Source organism: Podarcis pityusensis (assembly GCF_964106645.2).
Source record: "Podarcis pityusensis genome assembly, chromosome: 13".
Taxonomy (NCBI): domain Eukaryota; kingdom Metazoa; phylum Chordata; class Lepidosauria; order Squamata; family Lacertidae; genus Podarcis; species Podarcis pityusensis.
The window spans coordinates 14,876,166-14,902,887 of record NC_138038.1 but is presented as its reverse complement, the minus strand read 5'-3'; the positions used below and the strand labels follow the sequence as shown (position 1 = coordinate 14,902,887).

At 47.9% G+C, this 26,722-nt stretch overlaps 1 protein-coding gene across 8 annotated transcripts in view; it reads right to left on the bottom strand.

The window, feature by feature from the left end:
- NSF (N-ethylmaleimide sensitive factor, vesicle fusing ATPase) overlaps positions 1-26,722 on the bottom strand; it is a 108,754-nt gene that overhangs the window by 20,030 nt on the left and 62,002 nt on the right. For all 8 annotated transcript variants that reach the window (XR_013978548.1, XR_013978549.1, XM_080976676.1 and 5 more), the window contains exons 9-16: positions 15,619-15,818; positions 13,761-13,926; positions 8,791-8,865; positions 7,689-7,876; positions 4,702-4,797; positions 4,418-4,574; positions 2,846-2,979; positions 888-954 (exon numbers count right to left, since the gene is read on the bottom strand). Coding sequence is in view for 6 of the 8 variants with exons in the window: in XM_080976676.1 (XP_080832802.1) it covers positions 888-954; positions 2,846-2,979; positions 4,418-4,574; positions 4,702-4,797; positions 7,689-7,876; positions 8,791-8,865; positions 13,761-13,926; positions 15,619-15,818 (1,083 nt within the window). In the remaining 2 variants the exon portion in view is untranslated. The remainder of the gene's footprint in view (positions 1-887; positions 955-2,845; positions 2,980-4,417; positions 4,575-4,701; positions 4,798-7,688; positions 7,877-8,790; positions 8,866-13,760; positions 13,927-15,618; positions 15,819-26,722) is intronic.

The following is a 26,722-nucleotide window of genomic DNA, read 5'->3' as shown; positions in this document are numbered from 1 at the left end:
TAATTTGCTCTACGCGGGGCTGCCCTTGAAGCTGTCCCAGAAACTCCAGCGGGTGCAGAATGCTGCAGTGAGGCTCCTCACGGGGTCTCTGCCATGGGAGCATATTCACCCAGTGCTTTTCCAGCTGCACTGGCTCCCGGTGGAGTACAGGGTCGGATTTAAGGTGCTGGTTTTGACCTTTAAAGCCTTTCACGGCCTAGGACCCTCGTACCTACGGGACCGCCTCTCCTGGTATGCCCCACAGAAGACCTTAAGGTCCATATATAACAACACCCTAGAGGTCCTGGGCCCTAAGAAAGTTAGATTAGCCTCAACCAGAGCCAGGGCCTTTTCAACACTGGCTCCGGCCTGGTGGAACGCTCTTGTCTCATGAGACCAGGGCCCTGTGGGATCTGATTTCTTTCCGCAGGGCCTGTAAGACAGAGTTGTTCCACCTGGCCTTTGGCTTAGAATCAGTTTGATTCCCTCCCCCTCTTTCTTTTTCCTTTCTCCTCCTGTGAAGAGGCTGCATCCTAATGTTTTACTGTTGTATTTTAAACTTTTTAAATTGTATTTTAATCAACTTGTTTTTATTATTGGTTGTTAGCCACCCTGAGCCCGGTCTTGGCTGGAAAGGGCGGGCTATAAATAAAAAATTATTATTATTATTATTATTATTATTATTAGCCCAAGCAAATAAGAGACTGGCTCTTGCCTATGCACAGAGGGCCTTCAACGTTCTTCTCTGGTCTTTGCTTCAGCCTGCTCTCATCAACCACCTACTTGAGTCAGGTTCGGGTGCTCCAGTAACAAGAGCCCTAGGATTGGGGAAAAGGCTACAGAAAGGAAGATCTTGCCTCAAAAAATGCCTCATGCAAGACCCCCTCACAGTCTTCCACTTCTCTCACCTAGGAGTCTTTCAATGTCGTCCACCACAACGCAGCTGAGCTGAGACTTGTAAGCATCGTCAAAGATCTGTTTTTCGGAAAGCGAAAAGTTAAAATTTTTACCTCTTAGCTACAATGATTGTACTTTAAAGGGTGGGGGGAGACCCATGAAGGGTAGAAATTAAATCCTTAGTTGTGAACACATGATTTGATTTATTTATTTGCTTTGAAGGAGCAGACAAAAGCCAAACGCACGGTTGGCGTCCATACAAAACGCAGCGTATTCTAAGGCTGTGGAAAAAAGATTTCTTAGAATGCGAGACAAATTCCAGGAGCAACAACTTGGCAATGGTTGCTGTCCCTGAACAGGCACAGTCAAGCCTGAAGAACAGGTGTTTTGAAGTCTTTTTCTAAAAACACAGAGATTAATGAAGAAATATCATGCACATTATATATTGCCAGCAATTTTGCTCCCCTCCTCTGGAGAGGTTGTTAGATGTTTGGAATTCTTGAAAGGAAATGCCCCCATTTTTCGGAAAAACCAAGCCGCCTATCTGCTTGTCTGTATTCAGTTCTTTCAAACTACCTTCCCCCAGTGCAGATCCTGGTGAAAAGCAATTAAAAAGCAACAATTTCCCCACATTTGAAAGGTCGTATAATTAACTGTGGCTCAGATGTCTCTGGGGAATATGCGCTTTCTAGAGATGGAATAATATTTAGGATTCTAAAGTCAATCTTTTCTTTGCCGAATGTATTCATCCCATTAGGGGATGTTTGCTTCATCTTACTCTCTTTCTGTGAAGGTTCTACATAGATGCAGACAGACTGCATTTATTTCCTTCTTAAACCAGGGAAATGGAAGGTATCTTCCTTTTGTTTTACTGCATTCTTTAATTCTTTGTGCGTTCCATTCAACCGAGCAATAGGTTCAGATGATCTTGCTCACTGTCTATTCTTGACAAAGCCACTTCCGCCTTAGGAAGGTATGGTCAGCCCTGCGCAATTGGGGGGTTCCCCGCCTGCGCCACTGCAAAGGCAACCAAGCCGATTGCTCTGGGGGTGTGGCCTGCTTGATTTAAGCAGGACGCAGCGGGAATCTCACCCCTTTCCGCGCTTCCAGCTGCTCCAGTTTTCCCACCCTCCTGCCCTTTAGGTTATTTCATCTCTTGACCTTGCTATGGACTGTGGTTGGTCGCCGTTGAGGGGCCTGGTAGGAATTTTCCCACTTGGCAAATTGGCTCCGCCACTTGGTTTTCGCCTACCTCGTAGCAAATCGTCACAACTTTGTAAGGTTTGGCGGTCAGGCATTGGGATATTGCTGGAGAAGAGAGGAAGGGGGGTAGTGCCATCACCTTCCCCGCACATTGAAGGGTATTCCGTTAAAGCAGTGTTTCTCGACCTGTGTGGTCCCCAGATGTTGTTGGACTACAACTCCCATCATTCCTAGCCAGCATGACCAGTGGTCAGGGATGATGGGAGTTGTAGTCCAACAACATCTGGGGACCCACAGGTTGAGAACCGCTGTGTTAAAGGATTCTGGGGGAATGGCCCAGTCCGAAGCCTGGGGAGGCTAGGGCCTAAGGCACGACCCCTATTGGTGACCCCGGGGGAGCTCCTAGTTAATGTGCATCAGCAGGACTCCCCCTACTGGTGGTTAACCTTTCACGGACTCCTCGCAGACGGGCAGGAGTCAGATATAGTCAGTTAGGTCCAATGCCTAAGCCAATACCGCTCATAATCTGTAACCAATAAAGTTGTGGCCTTTTTTAGCCCATTAACCTAAAAATACTGGTGTTGAGTGTCTTTATTCAACCTTGGGGGGGGGGGTTGGGACCTTGCTACACAACTTTCTATAGTTTGTGGCATCATTTTATAAATTTGAAAGTAGCAGAGGACATCGATGGAGTAATAGGGAAACAGACACAATGCCCGTGACATTAAACAAAAAATGTGGCATGGAAGGGATTCGCAAAATATACCTTCTTCATTGCCTGGCATTTGGCAGTTTCTGAAAAGCCAATCATCTTATCTGGAGAGCAGATCTTGATAAATGGGAAGTTAGATTCTTCTGCAATCTTTGCAGCCAAGGCCGTCTTTCCACTGTGTGGGGGACCTGTAAGGATCACAGAACAGACAGAATTGAGTAAGAGGTAACAGCAAATTCAGCATGTCCGGGCTGAAACCATCCAATCTCACTTGGAAAAGATGCCCATTCGTTTCCACGGTTTGTTTGTTTGTTTGTTTACTGTTTTGTCATGGATCTAGAACAGGGGTCAGCAAACTTTTTCAGCAGGGGGCCAGTCCACTATCTCTCAGACCTTGTGGGGGGCTGGCCTATATATTTTTTTTTGGAGGGGGAATGAATGAATTCCTATGCCCCACAAATAACCCAGAGACGCATTTTAAATAAAAGCACACATGCTACTCATGTAAAAACACCAGACAGGCCCCACAAATAACCCAGAGATGCATTTTAAATAAAAGGGCACATATTCATGTAAAAACATGCTGATTCCCAGACCGTCTGTGGGCTGGATTTAGAAGGCGATTGGGCTGGATCCGGCCCCCGGGCCTTAATTTGCCTACCCATGATCTAGAATATTGCATAGCCTGAATTGCAACTCAAATTATTCTGCCCATTGAGCAGTGTTGCAGTTCTGAATGTGCAGTTCTGAGCGGCCTTGAAGATGGATTCTGCTCTGTGTGCCTCACATCCCATTGGCCAAAGAAACATGGCAATGGTGGTCAGAACTAAGAATGGTTTGCATTAACCATCACTAAGCAACCAATCTACAGTTTGTGCTCTCAGTTGCACAAAAGACAAATCATGGTTCAGAGCTACACCCAGATTCATGAATTCAAGGTTGTAGGAGTCTGTGGCAGTGGAGCAATGGCTTTATTTGAAGCCATACATCCCACTAAACCATAGTTAGTCCGAATCATGGTTTGCAAAGTCATTTCAAACCACGGTTTCCGATTCTGGTTTGCTGGCTGATTACATACCACATCCTGTCAACTGAAATCACATCAATCAGCTTCCTTATCATGGTCTGACGTGATGTCTGACTTGAGCCATGGCAAGTTATCAGTGAGGGAATCAGTGACAGAACAGTGCTTTTTGCTTTGTTTTGCTTTTGTTGTCCCCTAAAAAGGTAAAAGGTAAAGGACCCCTGACGGTTAAGTTCAGTCACAGATGACTCTGGGTGTTGGGCTCATCTCGCTTTACAGGCCGAGGGAGCTGGCGTTTGTCCGCAGACAGTTTTTCCGGGTCATGTGGCCAGCAGGACCAAGCCGCTTCTGGCGAACCTGAGCAGCACACGGAAGCGCCGTTTACCTTCCCCCCAGAGCAGAACCTATTTATCTACTTGCACTTTGATGTGCTTTTGAACTGCTAGGTGGGCAGGAGCAGGGACCGAGCAATGGGAGCTCACCCCATCGTGGGGATTCGAACCGCCAACCTTCTGATCAGCAAGCCCTAGGCTCTGTGGTTTAACCCACAGGTTCTCCAGTCCTAATCTGGCTGAGAAGACAATGTGGAGAAGGAAACCAACCTTCCAAAAGGACGCTGACCAACGGGGTTCGGTCACTGTTTTTGGCCTGCTGAACAAGAAGCTCTCCATCATCCAGCACCCGAGTGACAGGATCACCCCATTTCATGATCCCATTCATGATGTAGCTTGCATAATCCTCCTGATTGGTCCCAAATGCCTGCAGGTTGAAGAAAAGGAGATGGTGCAAAATCAGGACGTCATTGTCAGTTCATTAAAGCCTGCCTCTGGTCTTCCACAGAGGGGAGCAACACGAATGTCTGCGGGATTAAAAGGGGTTCACTCACCGGCTTGATGTCATTCTCCAGAGAAGTTAAGAAGTCTCCCCTTGTCACCTGCAGGCACTCTGCCTTCTCCATGTCAACTTCCACTTTGGTGGTGGCCTAATCACAAGAGGAGATGGTATGTTAGTGAGATAGCCAGCAGGAATCAGAAGCTTTTTTATTAGGAATCATAGGTACCGAGATCCCAAAGGACCAGGAAAGACTATTGGTGTATGCGACAGCAGCCGCACAGATGTTACTAGCCCAGAGATGGAAAGAAGACACAATCCCGGCCAGGGAAGAATGGCAAACCAAGTTGATGGACTATGCTGAAATGGCAAAATTAACTGGAAAGCTCAGGACCCAAGAGGACAAGAACTTCAAAAAAGAATGGGGAAAATTTATAATTTACTTAGGAGATCATTGTAAGCAGTTGGAAACATTAGCAGGATTTTAAACTCACTGGTAAGGTAACAAAGACTATGGATAACTCGGATGGATAAAATATGTGGATAATGGATTGATACGGAGGTGTAAATGCTGACATTAGGACCCATGGAGGGGAAGTCCAGAGATTCAGGGGAATCTCTTTATATGGAGCTATAATGGTATTTGTTACAAATTTGTATTTGTAAAACCGAATAAAAAATATTTCCAAAAAGAGAGAGAGAGAGAGACAGCTGGAGGCACATGTTCACAGAGAAAGCTGCTGAGGTCATGAAGCGAGACTCTTTGGAAGCCCTGCAAAAATCTAAAGAGCCTCAGCTTCCGTCGAAACAGAAGGGGGAAATGTGTTTAGACCTTTTTGAGGATAAAAAGAAGCTTGGGAGAAGAATGGCACGGGTCTTTCCCCTTTTCTTTCCATCTCTCTTTGCATCCTACCCGATCATATTTTGCTGATCCCCTCTAATGATGAGAACCTGTCAAGATGGCTGCTTTGAATCATCAGCCTGAGCTCTATGGTCTTCCAGGTGTTGCTGGACGGCAACTCCCATAATCCCCTGGTCCTTTGCTATGCTGGCTGGGGCTAAAACGGGTTCTGTCCAACAGCATCTGAAGGTGCACATGTTCCCCATTCCTGGCCTTCATTTCTGTGGTGCTCTTACACAACAGGGGCATTTGTGTACAGCAGCCTTTCTCGACCTGTGGGTCCCCAGATGTTGTTGAACTACAACTCCCATCACCCCTAGCTAGCAAGGCCAGAGCTCAGGGATGATGGGAGTTGTAGTCCAACAACATCTGGGGACCCACAGGTTGAGAACTGCTGGTGTACAGTCTTCACGTGGTTCCTGTTGAGGATGTGAGCAGGTCAGCAAACCGGCAGAGGGTAACTAGCTTGGTAATGCAAATTTGAAGGGCTTTTTTGGGGGGGGGTTGGGATGTTAGTGGAGCCAAGGGTCTGGACCCCATCGCTACCAAATCTTTAGGGTGCCTTTTCAAGCCAGTAACTGGCCACAGCACTCTTCCCCCTCCTGAAATCACTGCACAACATTAAAACGTTTACACTAACGCCTGCCTGTTCCAGGGTGCATTCCTGGCCCTACACCTGTGGCAAGCTAACAAAAAAAATAATATAAGCATTTCAACACTCTTCAATAGCAAACCCTTATTTTGCATGTTCTAGCTAATCTCTAACCTTCTCACTCTGACATTTCGCAGCCTGCATCACTCATTTCCTATTAAAGGCACAGTGACCTTTACAACTTAAAAAAAGGGGGGGACAGGGGGAAGAGACAAACACCAACTACATTCCATCTTGAAATCTCAGCTCCGGGAGCTGAACAGCAACATGGGCACACGGCACATATGCTTAACTTTTCTGCACAACTGTGCACAGAAAGAGGAATCTGTGCAGATCTATAGGTTCAGTACATGCAAGAAGCAAAGAGTCTTCTGTTGAAAGCTTAAGTTGTGTCTCATGTAATCTTAGTCCCTTCTTAGAGCTGCAGAGAAAAAGTGTGTGGCAATGTCTTATGAAAGTTCAGACACCAACAGTGGGATTCGGAAGGGTTCCCAGTGCAGTCATACTTTGGCTGATGAGCAGAATGCATTCCGGGAGTCTGTTCGACTCCCTGGAACTGTTCGAAAACCAAGGTGCACCCGACGTTCAGCTTCTGATATCCGAAACGTTTGGCAACTAAGCCGTTCGTCAACCAAGGTACGACTGTATTCAGTGACTGGAGAGGTGCAAACCAACTCCCCACCTCTGAATCCTTCCCCTTTATTACTTTCTCGTTCCTTTTTTACTTTAATCTTTCTGTTACTTTTCCTTTTTTTGCTTTGCTTTGCTTTTGTTGTCCCCTAAAAAGGTAAAAAGGTAAAAGGTAAAGGACCCCTGACAGTTAAGTCCAGTTGCAGACGACTCTGGGCTGTGGTGCTCATCTCGCTTTACAGGCCAAGGGAGCCGGCGTTTGTCCGCAGACAGTTTTTCTAGGTCATGTGGCCAGTATGACTAAGCCGCTTCTGGAGCAATGGAACACTGAAACCAGAGCAGCGAACGGAAATGCCGTTTACCTTCCCGCCTGTGCGGTATCTATTTATCTACTTGCACTGGCATGCTTTCAAACTGCTAGTATGGCAGGAGCTGGGAACGAGCAATGGGAGCTCACCCCGTCGCAGGGATTCGAACCGCCAACCTTCTGATTGGCAAGTCTTAGGCTCTGTGGTTTAGACCACAGCGCCACCCGCGTTCCTATTTGTTGTCCCCTACTCTGGGTTAATGAGGAGACTGTGCACAATTGAAGGCAACGGTTGGCTGGTGACGGACTCTGTGTGAGAGGCTGGGAAGGGAAGATCTCCCAGGGTGGGAGGCTGGGAGTGGAAAGGGAAGCTCTGGGTTGAGATCTGAGAAGGTCCACCTCTTTCTTTAACCGAGGCAGGGGAGATGTTCAGAAGCATTATTGAATGGAGGAGGAGGAGGAGGAGGAGGAGGAGGAGGAGGAGGAAGAGGGAGGCAACAGAAGATCCATCTTGGATTTATAGCCAATGCCATCTGAAGGGAAGAAGCAAACCTTAATGTGTCTGTTCATAGCAGTGGACTGTGCTGCACGGACCAGACCCTCAAGCTCAGCACCACTGAAGTTCTTGGTTTCTACAGCCAGCTCCGAAATGTCAACATCTGAGGCCAACAGCTGGTGGGTCCGCATCCTTGAGGTGTGGATGTTAAGAATCTGCATCCGGCCCTTTTCATCCGGCAAACCTAAACGAGATCATCAACACTGTGAATTATTTACGTTGGAAAACAACGCTCTGTTCCATGGCCGGAATACTAGGTGCTACAATGCAATAAGCCATCCTTCTCCAAAACCCAGGGCTCTGGTGGGCTTCTTGGGAGTGAAGAAAGGAAGTCACATGGCACTCTAGCTTCATCTAGAATGAAGAGGGTCATTCAGAGGGCACTGATGGGATGTCAAATTGGTGGATTTCAGACATATGCGCGTGAGCCTTGGCAATTCTCAAGCTTGTGTGCTCACTCTCCTTGTAATTTGTGAACCACTATTTTTTTACTACCTAGACTGTAAGGTCACCTTCTGAGGCCCTTCTGTAGGTGACCCAATAAATGAATTAAGGAAGGCAGCTACTAAAGAGAGGGCCTTTTCAGTGGTGGGACCTCTGCTTTTCAGCATCAGATGAAGATATTTTTATTCACCAAGGCCGTTTGGGGTGGAAATGTTTTTTTTATAGTTTTTAAATATCTTTTGCACTGCTGTTTCCTCTGTCGTTTTATCTTGTGATGTTTAACTCTGTTCTAGATGTTCATTTTATATTATGCATTTTTAACATTGTAAACCTCCCACTGAACATCAGGCAGTATAGAGATGATGAAGTAAATAAATGAACTAACCCCAGTTCCCCATGACACCCAGACTTGGAGAAACTGCGGCTTGTTTAAACTATGCTTAGCAAGAACAAGCCAGGATTTAAAACCACAGAAGCTTGCAGACTCCTCCTCTGGCATGCAGAAAGCAGAGGGGAAGGGCCAGGAAAAACATGGCGACAATGATAACTCCTATGTACTCATTTGCAAGTCTGCTCAAATCGAACAAGCTTTCGGTTCTTTTTCTGGTTCAGACCGTCAGCCTGTGGCCATGAGCATTCCCTCGAATTACTTACCAATCTCCATTTTCACCTCCAGTCGCCCAGGTCGCAGGAGAGCCTCATCTATCAGGTCTGGCCTGTTGGTCATTCCTATGTATCAGACAGAAGACGTTAGCAAAAGCATCAAGAGCACCTTCAATAGCTTGAGCCCAGGGACCACTGTCACCCCTTGGTCCCTCTTTGCAGAGTTCTCATTTCCCCAAGGACAAATGGGGATGTGCAATGGTTCCTTATCCCCATTTAGAACTCACCCCTTCAAGAGGATGAGGCAAGAGCCATTTCAAACATTACAGCTGAGGTTGCTTTGCTCACATATTGTGTGTGTGTTTGGGGGTGTCTATCTATTGATATGGGACGCGGGTGGCGCTGTGGGTAAAACCTCAGTGCCTAGGACTGATCGCAAGGTCGGCGGTTCGAATCCCCGCGACAGGGTGAGCTCCCGTTACTCGGTCCCTGCTCCTGCCAACCTAGCAGTTCGAAAGGACCCCAAGTGCAAGTAGATAAATAGGTACCGCTTTATAGCGGGAAGGTAAACGGCGTTTCCGTGTGCGGTGCTGGTGCTGGCTCGCCAGAGCAGCTTCGTCACGCTGGCCACGTGACCCGGAAGTGGCTCCAAACAGCGCTGGCTCCCGGCCTCTTGAGCGAGATGAGTGCGCAACCCTAGAGTCGGACACGACTGGCCCGTACGGGCAGGGGTACCTTTACCTTTACCTTTTTATCTATTGATATTGACCATAAAAAAAGGCTGATCGACAAAGAATGGATGCTTTTGAATTCTGGTGCTGGAGGAGACTCTTGAGAGTCCCATGGACTGCAAGAAGATCAAACCTATCCATTCTGAAGGAAATCAGCCCTGAGTGCTCACTGGAAGGACAGATCCTGAAGCTGAGGCTCCAATACTTTGGCTACCTCATGAGAAGAGAAGACTCCCTGGAAAAGACCCTGATGTTAGGAAAGATGGAGGGTACAAGGAGAAGGGGACGCCAGAGGACGAGATGGTTGGACAGTGTTCTCGAAGCTACCAGCATGAGTTTGACCAAACTGCGGGAGGCAGTGGAAGACAGAAGTGCCTAGCGTGCTCTGGTCCATGGGGTCACGAAGAGTCGGACACGACTAAACGACTAAACAACAACAACATCTATTGATCAGAATGTGTGTGAGCCAGCAAGCTCACAGGGCTAAATTGCAATACATCCAGCAATACAGTCATACCTCAGCTCCCGAATGCCTTGGGAGTCGAACGTTCTGGCTCCTGAATGATTGAAAACCGGAAGTGAGTGTTCTGGTTTATGAACGTTCTTTTGGAAGCCGAACGTCCAACAGGGCTTCAGTGACTTCCGATTGGCTGCAGGAGCTTCCTGCAGCCAATCGGAAGCCGTGCTTTGGTTTTCGAACGTTTTTGGAATTCAAACGGACTTCCGCAACGCATTCCGTTCATCTTCCAAGGTACGACTGTACAGTGGAACCTCGGTTTTCTAACGTAATCCGTTCTGGAAGTCCGTTTGAATTCTGAAACATTCGAAAACCGAGGAAGTTCAATGGTTTTCAGCAAGTTCAATGGGGGAAATTGAGAAACATGTCTCAGAAGCCCGTTTGACTTCTGAGGCATGTTCAAAAACGGAAGAATTCGCTTTGGGTTTCCGAAACATTCAATAGCTGAGATGTCCAAAAACCGAGGTTTGGCTGTACCTAAGATTCCAAAAGATGCTCTGGAGATGTTTAAGCAGCAGAGCACGGCCAGCTGCCAGCTGATGTTTGACTGCTTACACAAATAACCACACACGCACACAGTAACATGCAGATCACTCCTTGGATAACCTTTTAGGCTTAAGAAGTAAAGGCTTCTCTTTACTTCTTTGAACAGACAAGGCAAGGGAAACTGTAGCTGCTTGAGTTTTCAGTGCATCTAAGACTTAGCCCATTATTTATCATTTTGTTCATTCTATGACTCTCTTAGAGCAAAGTGTCTTTCCCACCATGTGTCTCAATGCATGGGGAGATCAATGCATTATATACGGCAGGCTTCCTCAAACCTGCCCCTCCAGATGTTTTGAGACTACAGTTCCCATCATCCCTGACCACTGGTCCTGCTAGCTAGGGATCATGGGAGTTGTAGGCCAAAAACATCTGGAGGGCCGGGTCTGAGGAAGCCTGATATACGGCATATGCACTTTTAGACGAGTAAGACTGTATATTTTGTCAAGATGAATTATTTGCTGCTGCGGCCACTCAAAAAATGCGAGAAAGTACCTTGGAAAAAGTGGCCGTGGGCCGTATACACTTAAAAATGTAAATTGTGAGCAGGACAGATATGCATTTGGGAAATATGCAATATACAGGTAGACTCAGCAGCTATATCCCTTTGTTAAACACAGACTCAGGGGCAAGCCTGTCTATATTTTCTTCATTTATTTCTAAGCTCTTGTGCTTCCCTTGCTATTAGACAGTGGAGTCCTTGTGTGTTTGGAAGTACTGCTGCAACCTATTTTTAGCCCACAGGAAGGAAAACGGTATAAATATTAACCAATAATGATGCATCAAACACCATCTTACTGGGAAGTTTAGGTAGTATTCAAATTTATCTTTCCCTCTTCCCCACCCTCCACTTGGTTTGCTTCCTCGTTTGCTAAATTTACAATCAGAGCACAGCCCTGTCTTGTTTATGTTGCTCTCCTGTTTCTTGCAAAAGGGTTTTTATTTCAGCGTTTTAATTTTTATCCTATACGATGCCAAGAGATTTTATTTTACGAGGTGTCAGGGGTTCAGGAGCAGAGGCAAGGGCAAGGGAGGAAACAGAGAGCGAGGGAGAGGAGGCAGAAGAAAAGATGAGTGATGACGACGACCCGAGATCTCCGAGTCTTTCCAGTGAATCAGAAGATTCACAGAAAGGAGCACCAGTGGCCAGGGCAAGGGGGGAGCCTAGGGGGACACCCCAGGAAGATAGAGCCAGAGGGGACTCAGAGGGGAGCAGTTGGAAATCAGGACCAGCGTCACCGCCAGAGAGCAGGGAAGAGGAAGGGCGCCAGGGATCAAGCGCTGGCAGCTCACAACAGGGGGGAGGGCACGAGTCAGGAGTGGCCACACCTCCATCGGGGAGCGAAGAAACGGTCAGACGGAAGGTGGAAGGTTGGGCGCGCGTGCCAAGTTCAAATGCACAGGAAGGTGGCGCAGTAGGCAGCCCGGAAAGGGAGCCAGGTCCTAAAGCCCGCCGAAAGGAGGGAGAAGAGTCAGGGGGGTCAGCGTCAGCGTCAGAGGAATCCCGGAAGGAAGAGACCCCGGGGGGCAGAGGGACCCAGAGAAGAACAGTCAGGCGGAAAAGGTGGAGCAAGGCTAGGATATTAAGTTGGTGTACAAGGGGCGGAGACTCAGATGGAGCTTCGCCGATCTAACCATGAGACGTAGAGTTGCACGCAGCAGCTTGAGAATGGAAACTGTAACTCAATAAAGACTTTTATTTAATGATCGCTGGCTAGCGTGATCCTCTGTGAGCTAGGATCTGGAAGCAGCTCTGACACGAGGTATCTCATAAAACAGAAATACAAACCAAGGTGCCAGGTACAATTATGGTGCTATAAAGATAATAATAATAAATACTAACGTTATAATAATGTGAAATTGGTGCTATAAAAATAAGAATAAGCATTCTTTTCTCGCAAAACAGGCGTTAATCAAGTAATCTTCAAACTGAACCATCTAGTATTTGTACAAGTCCTTCCCTACAGTTCAGCAAAGCAGAAATGAAGGAAAGTTGTGCCAGAGTGAGCTAAGACAGTCTGAGAATATTATGCGGAAAGACGCTTTCAAGAGCAAACACGAACCAGGAGAAGATATTCAGCATTGAGGAACTCTTAATATTATGAGCCATGGGGTTGCAGCTACCTTGTTGAATACCATGAGCTTAGTTTCAGGGACAGACTACATTGTTATCCAGAACATTTTTTGGATGGGGGTGGGCTCATGTTTCAGTAATAGTTCTGCCACTGAAAAATCCCAATAATCAGAAAGGTGAAAAAAAATCACAACTCGGGCATTTAAACGCAGCACATTTTGATACTGAACAGTTTACCTCAGAAGTCGAACGGAATTCATTCCGGAAGTCTGTTCAACTTCCAAAACGTTTGGAAACCAAGGCGCGGTGTCCGATTGGTTGTAGGAAGCTCCTGCAGCCAATCGGAACCCACAACGGATGTTTGTGTTCCAAAGAACATTCGCAAACCGGAACACTCACTTCCGGGTTTTGCGGCATTCGGGAGCCAAAACGTTTGACTCGCAAGGCGTTCGCGGACCAAAGTATGACTGTATTTTGAAAGGAGCAGGCCTTTTCAGAGACAGCATCCTGTTTTGTGGATCTCCCCTTCCAGAGAAGCCACCAGGAAACCTCTTGATGTTTTTTTGATGGCTCCCGAAAACATTTATTACAGAAGGTAGATCAAGGTTTTAGTTGAAAGCTGTTTTAATCTCACTGTGTCTTTTGGACTGGCTTTATCACTGGCTTCTAAGCACTTTACAACTATCAAATCAACTATCAAATCTATCCATAATTAAAACACACAACAAACCAACTGCACCAGAAGAATAAAACATTCACAATTACAATGTACAATAAAACCATATATGGCTTTACATTGATTTTTCTGTTATTTATATAATTCAAAAGTTTTAAAAACTGGCCAGCATTTTCCTCGTCTACCGCAAGAACAGTAAAAACCTAGGGAATGGAATAATCCATTTAGGAATGAAATCATTCTTAAAACTGAATGTAAATATCAGCCAATCTCTACCCACCCAAAGCAAAGCTTGGCCATAATCCAATTTAACTGCTTGCCTGAGGCCACCTTTCTTGTGTATTTCAGGTATCCTAAAATCTGAAGATTAAGACATTCGAACAACAAATGGTGCCCAACACAAACCCTGCAGAGTCTACGCCCGACATGAAACTACAGCAGAGTCCCCCACCCCAAAACAGTACAAATAGCTTTCATTACCAATGACCAAGATGTTGTTTAGCTGCTCCACCCCATCGATTTTTGATAGCAGCTGGTTCACAACCGTGTCGTGGACGCCGGTGCTGCCCGCCATGCTCCCGCGCTGCTTGCATATGGCATCGATTTCATCAAAGATGATGATGTGGACGCCGCTGTTTGCACCAAGCTAATGAAGAAGAAAAACAGAAACATGCCAGAGATCATGGACCCCAAAAGGGCTGCTCCTCCTTTTTCCTATCTAATAATAATAATAATAATAATAATAATAATACAGTGGTACCTCAGGTTACATACGCTTCAGGTTACAGACTCCACTAACCCAGAAATAGTACCTTGGGTTAAGAACTTTGCTTCAGGATGAGAACAGAAATCGTGCAGCGGCAGCGGGAGGCCCCATTAGCTAAAGTGGTGCTTCAGGTTAAAAACAGTTTCAGGTTAAGTACGGACCTCCAAAACGAATTAAGTACTTAACCAGAGGTACCACTGTAACTTTATTGCCATTGTACAATGAAATTAAACGAGCCTCCCCCCCCCCCAAAAAAACACACTCAATCTCTTATCAAACAACACACCACCTTGCAAGTCAATTTTGCTACGTTATTTTTCGTTCAACAGCCTAACAGCCCACAGACAGAAGCTATTTTTTAGCCTGTTGGTACGGCTTATTATACTTCTATATCTCCTGCCCAAGGGTAGAAGATTGAAGAAGTGGTGGACGGGGTGTGAGTCATCCCTGAGAATTTTTCTCGCTCTCCTAAGGCAACTATCCCTTGCGATATCATCTAGCGGACTCAAGAGACAGCCCATGATATCATGTGCTGTATTCACCACCCTCTGTAGAGACTTTCTGTCCGTGGCTGTCAGGCCAGCATACCACACTGTGATACAATATGAAAGGACACTTTCTATTGTGGCCCGGTAGAAGGAGTTCATCAGTTGTTGTTGAACATTATTCTTTCGCAAGACCCTGAGGAAACGGAGTCTCTGTTGGGTCTTTCAGACCCCCTTCGCTGAGGGGGTGACTTTTGGTGCACCGCCTGCCGGGACTCCCAAGCCTTCCCCGAGCCGTCGGGGGAAGGGGGGAGCTGCGTCGCTTTGCCGGCAGTATTCCCCCCTTCCCCCTTCATGCTTGGGAGTCGCGGGCGGGCAGCGCGCCGAATGTCCGCCATGGGTGATTAGCTCCACCCTGTGGGTGGCTAGCTCCGCCCCCGGGTGCTGCAGGGAACGATCACTGTTCCATGCACCTGAGCAGCTATCCCTTGCCTGGGAGGGCACCCTCCGTGTCCCCCCCTTCGGGAGCACGCCGGCCCCGGGCAGCGCGAGCATATGCTCTGCCGCTGTAGGTTGGTGAAAGCTGTTTTGCATGTTTGCCTAGGAGCCATGGCTCAGGTACCAGAATTTGCAAAGCCCTTGAACAGCCCCAGGCCCCCTTTCAATGCTTTGAAGCTATACAGAAATCTACTGCAGAAGCTGAAGGGCTGGGCCTCTTGGGGTATCACCATCCCAAGTGTCTTTTCCATGCTGTCATCCCATGAACCATGCAGCTGGCGCTCGACGCTAGGGAGACAGCTGGCAGCAGCAGCCTTGAAGCTCTGCCGTTTCTTTTCCTCCCATGACATCTATTCTTATTATAATGCAAGTCATATTCACACTGGTGAGTTTCCCCAATTCCTCCTCAACTTCATCGCCCGCTGCTTGTGGGGGCAAGAAAACTGGCAATGCAGTGATGTCACCCCTAACGTTTTGAAACAGGAACGAGAGAAACAAACAATGCTCCATCATGTCTGATTCCAGCAGGAATCTTCATCCACCTGCATCTTATTCTTCCATTTTTAATTTCTTTAAAAAGGCAACTTACCCTCCTCTGTTCTTCTTCTGCATCTGCAAAGAGCTTGCGAATGTTGGCCTCCGACTCCCCGACGTATTTGTTGAGGATTTCCGGCCCGTTCACTATTTTGGGCTCTCTGGCGTTCAGCATCTTGCCAATCTGCCTGGCCATAAGGGTCTTGCCGCAGCCAGGGGGACCAAACAACAGGATGCCTTTGACGTGCTTGCAGCCTGGAAAGGAAGAAAAAAGGGGGCAGCTCGTCATGAAGTCAAAACAAAGGTTCTTTCCTGGTTGGGGGTAACCAAAAGAAAATGACACGTTCTACAAGGGGTCGCTGAGGAAGACCATTCGAAAAGGGTGATTGACAGAAAATACAGCAGCTGAGTTGGTAACTGGTGCCTATATCAAATCTTGACAGTGTTTACAGTAGGAGTGGTCGAACGCAGAGATACATCAGATCTGTTAGACTGCCTGTGAACTAGTCCTGAGGAATTCAGCCATAAATAAACTTTGCCTGTAGAATAATCATTGCGATCTCTGCTCAACTTCTTTTTCTTAAAACTGGCTAATTCACTGCAAATTTAACAGATCTAACAGATCCGATGTATCTCCACGTTCAACCACTCCTACTGATTACGAGCACTCCTTAGACTCTGGGAAAGGATTCCGTGGAACTGCAACAACCTTTCATGTGGATTGTTGGACTCTATGAACAGACAGGTGGAATAGACATTTTCACATATATGGACCTTATGCATAAACTGATTAGAGAATGAACTCATCCACTGGGTCTCCTACCTTTTTCGTTGAACTTTATGAGCTACTTCTGTTGAAATCTACAATTCAATACAATGAATAGTATATATTATTTTTTCAAATGTACAGCCGGTTACATCTTGTGTGTTTATTTAATGGCTACCAATTAAAGGCATAAGAGCTGTTTGACAGTGGATTAGTCTCCCTCAGACTCTCCTTCCTTGGAGGTTTCAAAGCAGAGGTTGGATGGCCATCTGTCATGAATGCTTTTGTTGAGATTCCTGCATTGCAGGGGGTTGCACTAGATCAGGTACAGTGGTGCCTCGCAAGACGAAATTAATTCGTTCCGCAAGTCTCTTCGTCTTGCGGGTTTTTCGTCTTGCGATGCACGGTTTCCCATAGGAATGCATTGAAAATCAATTAATGCGTTCCTAGGGAAACCGCCTTCAGACCAGGTCCGGGGACACTCTGTCCCCGGACCTCTTCTGAAGGCTGGGGGGGGGGATAAGGGCTTTTCTTCCCACCCCCAGCATTTTAAAAAACCCCGGGACAGCGGAGGACTTCTCCGCTGTCCGGGCAATCTTAAAATGCTGGCGGGCGGCATTTTAAAATCGCCCCAGGACAGCGGAGGACTTCTCCCCTGTCCGGGCGATCTTAAAATGCTGGCGGGCGGCATTTTAAAATCGCCCCGGGACAGCGGAGGACTTCTCCGCTGTCCGGGGCGATTTAAAAGCCCCTGGGAAGGCAGGCAGGGGGGACAAAGACTTTTGCCCCCCGCCAGCCTTCAGAAGGTGTTCCCACCCCCCCGCCCCGCTTCGGAGCACCGTTCCGAAGCGGGGCGGTGGGGGAAGGTGTTCCCACCCCCCCGCCCCGCTTCGGAGCACCGTTCCGAAGCCGGGCGGTGGGGGAAGGTGTTCCCACCCCCCCGCCCCGCTTCGGAGCAGCGTTCCGAAGCGGGGCGGTGGGGGAAGGTGTTCCCGACCCCCCGACCCGCTTTGGAGCACCGGGAGAAGCGATCTCCCCGCAGCCCCTTGCTTCAAAAGAGGTCCGGGGGCAGCGGGGAAGAAGCGCTGCGCTTCGCGCTGCCCCCGGACCTCTTTTGAAGCAAGGGGCTGCGGGGAGATCGCGATCTCCCCGCAGCCCCTTGCTTCAAAAGAGGTCCGGGGGCAGCGGGAAGCGCTTCCCGCTGTCCCCGGACCTGGGGCTGCGGGGAGAAGATCGCTTCTCCCCGCCGCCCCTTGCTTCAAAAGAGAAGACCCGCTGTCCCCGGGGCAAGCTTCGTTTTGCGAAGCAAGCCCATAGGGAAATTCGTCTTGCGAGGCAACTCGAAAACGAAAAAACCTTTCGTTTTGCGAGTTTTTCGTCTCGCGAGGCGTTCGTCTTGCGGGGTACCACTGTATAGGCAAACTCGGCCCTCCAGATGTTTTGGGACTACAACTCCCATGATCCCTAGCTAACAGGACCAGTGGTCAGGGATGATGGGAACTGTAGTCCCAAAACATCTGGAGGGCCTAGTTTGCCTATGCCTGCACTAGATGAACCTTGGGGTCCCTTCCAACTGTACGATTCAATGATCTTTTGCAGCCCTGCTTTGCAAGCTCCTTTAACTGGGGATTGAATCTGAGATCAAGGCATATGCTCTACTACTGAATCATGAGAAATACACTGAAGCAAACACGAAACAGCAGCAGTTGATTATTCCCTGCCGATCTCTGGGATTGCTATCCACTTGATCTTGAGTGGTACCTGGAAGGGCACCTCACAGCGCTGCAGCTCCCAGGAGCAGAACTAAGGCAAACTTGTTCCCTGGTTTGGAAAGGCCGGTGTGTAGCTCTGAAATGGGCTGAGTCACAGCAGCAAATGTGATAATACTGTTGACATTTGTGAGTTGTTGTTTTTTACAAAAGAAAAACAAAAATGATTCTCCTTTGCTATTGCCTTGATGGAGAGTTGGATAACGAAAAAATTTATTAGTCAGCTCTCAGGCATTCGAGAGAGACAACCAGAAAAGCAAATATACACACAGTGTATAAATGGGGGAGGAAAGAAAAATATCACTGGAGGTGAAAGACTAATTTTACACATGAACCAGCAAGGTGGTGATAAATTAAAAGTGATCCTTGTCAAATTAGTGTCAGGGTAGAGCCAGTTAATTCAGCATACTGGGGGAACACGATCTCTTGTGTAGCCAAAAAAACAGTGAGGCGGGATTCGAATGATGAGTGATGCCAGCAAAGGGGAATCCCAGCTTGCCGAGACGAGAGAGGCTACGGAAAGGCTACGAGCAAGTTGGGACAGATTTCGTACAAGCAGGTTTAGGGAATTTCTGTTGTCAGGCAAGCCAGATGGACGTAATCCCTTGCTGCTGTGCGCTAGCCCCCTTGAAACAGGAGGCCACACGGTCAGGTGAAGCACCCAAAGGCTTCACTTATTTGAGACTCGCCATTGTCAGACAACTGGCCAATAACAAGAATTATTGTGAATCGATCTGCATACATAGTCACGCACATTTCATTGCTGGACCAAAAGGTTATACCGAAAAACTTGCTCCTTGCCCATCACAAGACTATGCTCTTAGCATCAGAGAGGGATGTGCGCACACCTGTACTCTCAGAAAACAGCCGTTCACTCCAGCAACAGCTTCGCCACTAAAGACTCTACTCCTGAGCTGTCCACATTGCCAACTCAATAGGGAACAAACAGAGTCGTCAGTGCAGACATTACAAAACTGTGGTTGTTTAGTGTTAAATTATTGGTGGAGTAAGGTAAAGGGACCCCTGACCATTAGGTCCAGTCGTGACCGACTCTGGGGTTGCGGTGCTCATCTCGCTTTATTGGCCGAGGGAGCCGGCGTACAGCTTCCAGGTCATGTGGCCAGCATGACTAAGCCACTTCTGGTGAACCAGAGCAGCACACGGAAACGCCGTTTACCTTCCCGCCGGAGCAGTACCTATTTATCTACTTGCACTTTGACGTGCTTTTGAACTGCTAGGTTGGCAGGAGCTGAGACCGAGCAACAGGAGCTCACCCCGTCGCGGGGATTCGAACCGCCGACCTTCTGATCGGCAAGTCCTAGGCTCTGTGGTTTAACCCACAGCGCCACCCGCATCCCCATTGGTGGAGTAAGCGACTGCTATTCCAGCACACAGGGATGATGTGTCAGCAAGTGAAAATTCTAGTAGATCACAAGGAAGACTGGTCCACATATGAGGGAAGCAAGTCACAGCAAAAGGGGGAGACTCCCTTGGCTTCTTCAGCAGCCTGCCCCATCTCTGTCTCCTGGCCTCCTTCCTCTCCTTCCTCTGATTCTGGACTGCTCTCTGCCCCAGCCTCTTCCTGCTCACTAAACCCTTGCTGCCTCTTCAGCTTCCAACACCTCTGTTTCCCAGTCTTCTCCCTCTGACCACTCGTCATCATCCCACCACCAGTCCAATGGCTCTGAGCCTTCTTTCCCTTGGGGATTCCCCAGCTGCTGCCTGCCACCAATCCTCTGCATCCAGCCAGTCCATAACAGCAACTCCAGATTTCCACAAAGCACCTTGCTCTATCACCAAGGCTCCGTCCTGTTTCCAGCAATGGCAGCTATGTGCCTTTGCGACACCCGCAGACTGGGCAGGAAGGCAACAAACCTCCCCACAGCTTACAGTACTGAGAGGTATGCTGCCACACCTCAGTGGCAGAGCATCTACATCAATCCCTGACATCTCTAGGTAGGGCTGAGAGGCGCTCCAGTCTGGAGATGTGCCACCAATCTATGTGGACAACACTGAGCTTGAGACCTAAGGGTCGGACTCTATGTAAGGCAACTTCCTGTGTCTCTGTGCCTCTGAACAGGGGAGGTTATGTTTCAGGTACAACACCTAAAAACACAGATATTAACCTCTAGAAGTGTGTCTAATCCCCTTTCAGAGTGATCTAACTGAGCAGCAACCGCCATATTTCGTGGCGACGAACTCCATCCGTTCGAATCTCCGCGACGGGGTGATCTCCTGTTGCTCTGTTCCAGCTCCTGCCAACCTAGCAGTTCGAAAGCACGTCAAAGTGCAAGTAGATAAATAGGTACCACTTCAGCGGGAAGGTAAACGGTGTTTCCGTGCGCTCTGGTTTCTGTCACGGTGTCCCGTTGCGCCAGAAGCAGTTTAGTCATGCTGGCCACATGACCCGGAAAGCTGTCTGTGGACAAACACCGGCTCCATTGGCCTGAAAGCAAGATGAGCGCCGCAACCCCATAGACGCCTTTGACTGGACTTAACCGTTCAAGGGTCCTTTACCTTTGACCTACATCTGCAGGTCTCAGGGTGGCTACAACATAAAATCACAATATAAAAACACAAAATGCACAATAAAAACAAAAACAACCCAATAATCTCCCCTCCCCAGCTTTGTTCTAGCATTACGAGAACAAAAGCCATCACAACTCAAAAGTGGCCCAGGAAAATTGATTTGCTGTCTTATGTTTCGCTGGAGATACCATCCATTAAACCCAGGACCTTCGAGAGAGACTAAGCATGTTCTCTGCCGCTTGTCTTGCTTCCCGCACCCCCTCACCTCTTCTCCATCTGGAGAGCATCCCTCTAAAAATTGCGCCCACCTGGCCAGCATGGGAAGCAATGAGAACACGGAGACAGGCTTCCATTCAAAATAGGAAAGTGATGACAAACTTGGAAAATGTCACGGCTCGAGACTGCGCCGTGGGCTCCTCCTGCAGCAAGAGAACACTTGGCTTCGTAGCTTATCTCTGCTCTGGGAGAAAGGCAGGCAGTGTCTCCAAATGTCAGCGCGGTTAACAAAGAACCTTACAAAACTCACCCTCTTCCTCTGGGTGGGCATTTCTGAATGCCTCCGTCTATCACGAGGACCATTCCCCACCGAAAGTCACTCACGTTAACAGGGCACCAGGGTTATTGAGAGGCTTTTAATTACTCGCTCACCCGCTCACAACAGGAAACAAATAAGCCAGACAACGAAATAAGAGCAACAGATAAATCAAGGGCCAAAGACAACGTTGTCATCCCCGTAGCAGGCTCCCCACAAACAAAGGAATTCTCAGCAGGTTGACATATGGTGCAAATTAGACAGAGACAACCGTACTCTCATTGTATCTCGGGAAACTGGTCTGTAAAGGTCAGCTTCAGGTGCCATTCATGGGATTAGCTGCTCCCAACCTACCCACCCGACTCTTCCAGTCTTTTCATACTACTCAGGTGCATGGATAAGTGACATTTGTAGGCTGGGAATGTTGCTCAGTGGGAACAGAACAGACTTTATTTGATAATTTCGTCAACCTACAGGTGTACCCACAAAAGGCAGGCACTGAAATGGGTTGGGAGGAGGAAGGTGGGAGATGCTACCATTTAGACAGCGTCATTAATGTACGTAGCATTGTGCAGAGTTTCGGGAGGTTGGGGCCTCCGACCTTTTTAGCTTATAATCTACAATTTCAACAGTGCGGAAGAAAACGGGTGGAGTGGCAGAGACAGTCAAAGATAGTAAGGGCTGAATATGAGCAAATGCAAACTTCAGCCTGGTTCTAGTTAGGGATTAAAATTAAGGGGTTATGCCAAAAGGGAACTCATCGTTGGTTTATTTGGGCAGGCCATTTGTAGGCTGCCCCACAGGAGAAAGTTCTCTGGGTGGTGCGCAGCGCAAAATAAGTCAACACAAATGAAAAAATCATACTGTAATAAAAGGCAAGGAAACACACCCATTTAATACACCAGAGCAAAACAAATCAATTAAAAGCAAGGGGCAGGGACCGTATTTTTCGCTCTATAAGACACACCAGACCACAAGACGCACCTAGTTTTTGGAGGAGGAAAACAAGAAAAAAAATATTCTGAATCTCAGAAGCCAGAACAGCAAGAGGGATCGCTGCGCAGTGAAAGCAGCAATTCCTCTTGCTGTTCTGGCTTCTGTGATAGCTGCGCAGCCTGCATTTGCTCCATAAGACGCACACACATTTCCCCTTACTTTTTAGGAGGGAAAAGGTGAGTCTTATAGAGCAAAAAATACGGTAAACTGAACGGCCTGCAAAGCTAAAGCAATATGATGAACATCAGTATAATCTGTTGGGGCAGAAAGAAGGTCTTTGCCTGGCATCCAAGAGAAGTATGGCATTCCACAAACTGGGAGCCACCACTAAGAAGACTCCATCACTCACAGCCCCCTATCGTATCTCACTTCGCAGAGGCATTTGAAGAAGGGCGCAAATGTCTCAAGATACATGCAGGGAGAGGTAATCTTCCAAGTACAAAACTAAAAAGGGATTTAAAGATAAAAAACGGCACCCCTTGGCCTGGGCCAAGCAATGGAGCCAGCGGAGATGGCAAAGTCCTGCCAGAGCATTCCATAACACCATCCCAGTTAGCCCTCTTGCATTCACGTTCCGTGCCCTGTTCTGATTTTCGAATTACACATCATTGGTGTCCGACGGCAGGGGTCAAGAAGTGGAACTTTACCCCACACCACAGCGCTGTGATATCTTGCATACTTTTTGCACAACAATACAGCAAGAAGACAATAACTGAATGAGTGAAGGCTGTTTCTGGTGACTGTCATGCACTTAGCGTAACGTCTATTGACCTCTAGTGTTACGTTTTATCCTAAGACCACCTGCAGGAAAAGTTGACAAATAAGGAAGATGAATTGGAACCAACGGACCTCTAGGATTTATGTGAACTGCAGAACAATTATCTCCTTCTGATGGAATGTGGGGGAGATCAGATTAAAGCAGGAATTCTTAACACACATACAGAAAAGCCCTGGGCTACGAAGTAAAAATCGCACACATTTTTAAAAACACACACACACAGAAAAACTTTGAGCCCAAAAGTGGGACTCAAGGCTTGCTCGCTTAAAAAATAATAATAACTATGTTTCATCATGTAATTTTAGGCTTTTAGCAAAATCGCAGCCGCAGAGGAGACATGCCAGCAGCCTCATCCACTAAGAGCTTGAAAATGAGAAGGCGGCCGAACAGCTGCTTGAAGATTATAGGAAAGGCCACCAGCACGGGAATGGGTTGCAGCTCGCTGAGGCTTAAGTTTCAGCCATCAATTGCAGGCAGCCTTTTAGGCATCAGGACTGGCCCTCATCGTTGGCCAACTGTCAGCCAATGTGGTAAAGGTAAAGGGACCCCTGACCATTAGGTCCAGTCGTGGCCGACTCTAGGGTTGCGGCACTCATCTCGCTTTATTGGCCAAGGGAGCCGGCGTACTGCTTCCAGGTCATGTGGCCAGCATGACTAAGCCGCTTCTGGCAAACCAGAGCAGCACACGGAAACACCGTTTACCTTCCCGCCGGAGCAGTACCTATTTATCTACTTGTGCACTTTGACGTGCTTTCAAACTGCTAGGTTGGCAGGAGCAGGGACCGAGCACTGGAGCTCACCCCATCGCGGGGATTCGAACCGCTGACCTTCTGATCGGCAAGTCCTAGGCTCTGTGGTTTAACCCACAGCGCCACCCGTGTCCCTCAGCCAAGGTACTTATGGTCAAATAGAGAGCTATAAATCCAGTCCCTCTCTCTTTCTCCATCTCCTCTGGAACAAGAGTGCTGAGACACACTGGCTCAACGTAACACAAACCAATTGGCCAACCATGGTTAGGCATCCCAGAAGGAGCTGAACATTTGAATCCTGCTCCTTTGCACAAAAATGTGCTGCTCCCTGCTTCCCTTTGGGGAGCTAGGAGCCGGTTCACACATAATGCTAAGCCAGAGAAGAGTTCACAGCTGCCCCTTCTCCAGTCCTGCAGCCTTTGCACCGCTTTAACCAATGTTTGTTATAGGGTTTACAGCTTGTGGATTTCTGGGAGGGTATGAACCACAAGCCCTGGTTTGGATGACACATGAAGCCAAGCCATAATTTAGCTTCCAGCAGCAAAGCCAGAGGATTGCAGGAGGAGCACAGCAGCTAGGATCTCCTCTCCACGAGCGATCACATTTGAAATAAGTCACGGTTTAGCTTAGCATTACAGGCAAGGGCCAGAAGCTTGGTTTTAAAATAAAAGGTGAGATGCCAAAGGATTGACTTGATAATAGAATTTAGCTTCCGGTCTAGTATTTGCTATGCAAAGATCCGTATAGTTAAAGCTATGGTTGTCCCAGTAGTGATGTATGGAAGTGAGAGCTGGACCATAAAGAAGGCTGATCGCCAAAGAATTGATGCTTTTGAATTCTGGTGCTGGAGGAGACTCTTGAGAGTCCCATGGACTGCAAGAAGATCAAACATATCCATACTTAAGGAAATCAGCCCTGAGTGCTCATTGGAAGGACAGATCCTGAAGCTGAGACTCCAATACTTTGGCCACCTCATGAGAAGAGAAGACTCCCTGGAAAAGACCCTGATGTTGGGAAAGATGGAGGGCACAAGGATAAGGAGACGACAGAGGATGAGATGGTTGGACAGTGTTCTCGAAGCTACCAACATGAGTTTGACCAAACTGCGGGAGGCAGTGGAAGACAGGAGTGCCTGCCGTGCTCTGGTCCATGGGGTCACGAAGAGTCGGACACGACTAACGACTAAACAACAACAACAACATGCAAGAGCAACTATGCTGGAAGACAAAATCTCTGCAGAAATTCAAAGGGCTGTCAACATTTGGCTTAGGATAGGTCATGGAGCACTGGTGATTCTGCCACTGCAACCAGCCACTATAATAAATGAGGACAAACAGGAATGTCCCAGATCTTAGCCGGAAACCCATACTTGAAATGGAAGGAAGCAGAATGGGACAGGCCACCGTAGGTGGAGCACAAAAACACCCAGCCCAAAACTGTTTCAGGCTGCTACCCAGTTCAGTTTGAATGCTTCCTTTCCCCCTCATAATTGGGGAGCAAACATGGTTGAGGAGGAGAACCCCTCCATTGTCCTAGAGGATGGAAACTTTGCTACGTTAATTACCACTAGGACGGCCAGGCACAATGTCAAATCCAAGGGCCCCTCCATCCTCCTCCATTCATTTTTATGTACCCCAGCAAGCCAGCAAGTCATGGATGCTGGAAAATGCCTGTCTAGGCTCTCTCTCTCAAGTCCAATCTAGAAAGCAGCAAAGAGGTTTTTGGTTCCTTTAATATTCGACATACATATTATGGCAAGATCTTCTATTGACTAAAACCTACTGTGTCATCAGTGTCAACAGAACTTTATTCCGTGATGGATTTATTCGCATTATTGCCACAAGAAACAAGCACGGCTACCCATTCTCTTCTAGAATTTGGGGATGGGGCTCAAGACAACTTAGTTACTTCCTAGTTTTGCTCCGTACTCTTGTACGACCCCTGTTCGCTTTACTGGGGCTGTGTGACCCACTGGGGGCCAATTCTGCCTGCCTGTACCTCCGCCAGCCTTAATGGCCCCTCAAAACCCACCGCCTCACAGATGCGGCACGCTGAAGTGGATTTATAAAACTCCTTCTCCCCTCCTCCCTTTCATAAGAGCTGGTGGAAACCACACTGAAGCAAACAGAAATGCAAGATGGGTCAATCTTGGCCAAGCTGCAGCTGGCATATTGACTGCTGCTCACTTGTGAGGCACAAGAGCGGGGAAAGGCGGGAGAGAGAGAGAAAACACAAAAGGGGTTCTTGGGGGGAGATCTGCGACTGCTACTTTGCGCAGGGCTGAGGAATGGCTTTCTTCTCCCTTCCCTCCCCCTCGTGAATTATTACGGCGGACCCGAGCAGATGTCAACCTGGCATCTGAGCCTTGAAATATAGTTGGAAGAGCAAGTCATAACTAATGCACGGCGGGGGAAGGATGAGTGTCAGGAAGCGGCACTTTTCTTCAAATTTCAGATAAGCTTCTTTCGCCTAAGGGAGGCCTGTCGAAGAAGAGAAAGGCAACTGGGATGGAAGGCTTAAAGCTCCGCTTGCGAGGCAGCAAGCGTCCAACTCGAAGTGGGCCGTAGCACGTTGAGGAACAAGCGTTCAGCAGCAACAACAATGACCCTGGCAGGAACAGATACTGATTGGCAAGTCCATATACTTCCACTGTGCATCAGGATGCTTCTAAAGCTTCATTTATATGTTCCCTGGAACAGCACGAAGATTCTATCTTCAAATGTCAAAGTTCAACATTTTACAGTAAAACTGGAAAGAAGTTATTATGGACAAAGGGGTATCAGAAAATGAGCTGCTAGTATGGTAGGTTCACTGGAGGCAAGCTCATTCCAAGACCTGAACCCACTGCCAATCAATTCCACAGGATGCTCCCAAGTTGTTGTTGTTCGGTATATTTGTATACCACCCTTACAATGCGGGTGGGCGCTGTGGTTTAAACCACTGAGCCTCTTGGGCTTGCCAATCAGAAGGTCAGTGGTTTGAATCCCTGCGACGGGGTGAGCTCCCGTTGCTCTGTCCCAACTCCTGCCAACCTAGCAGT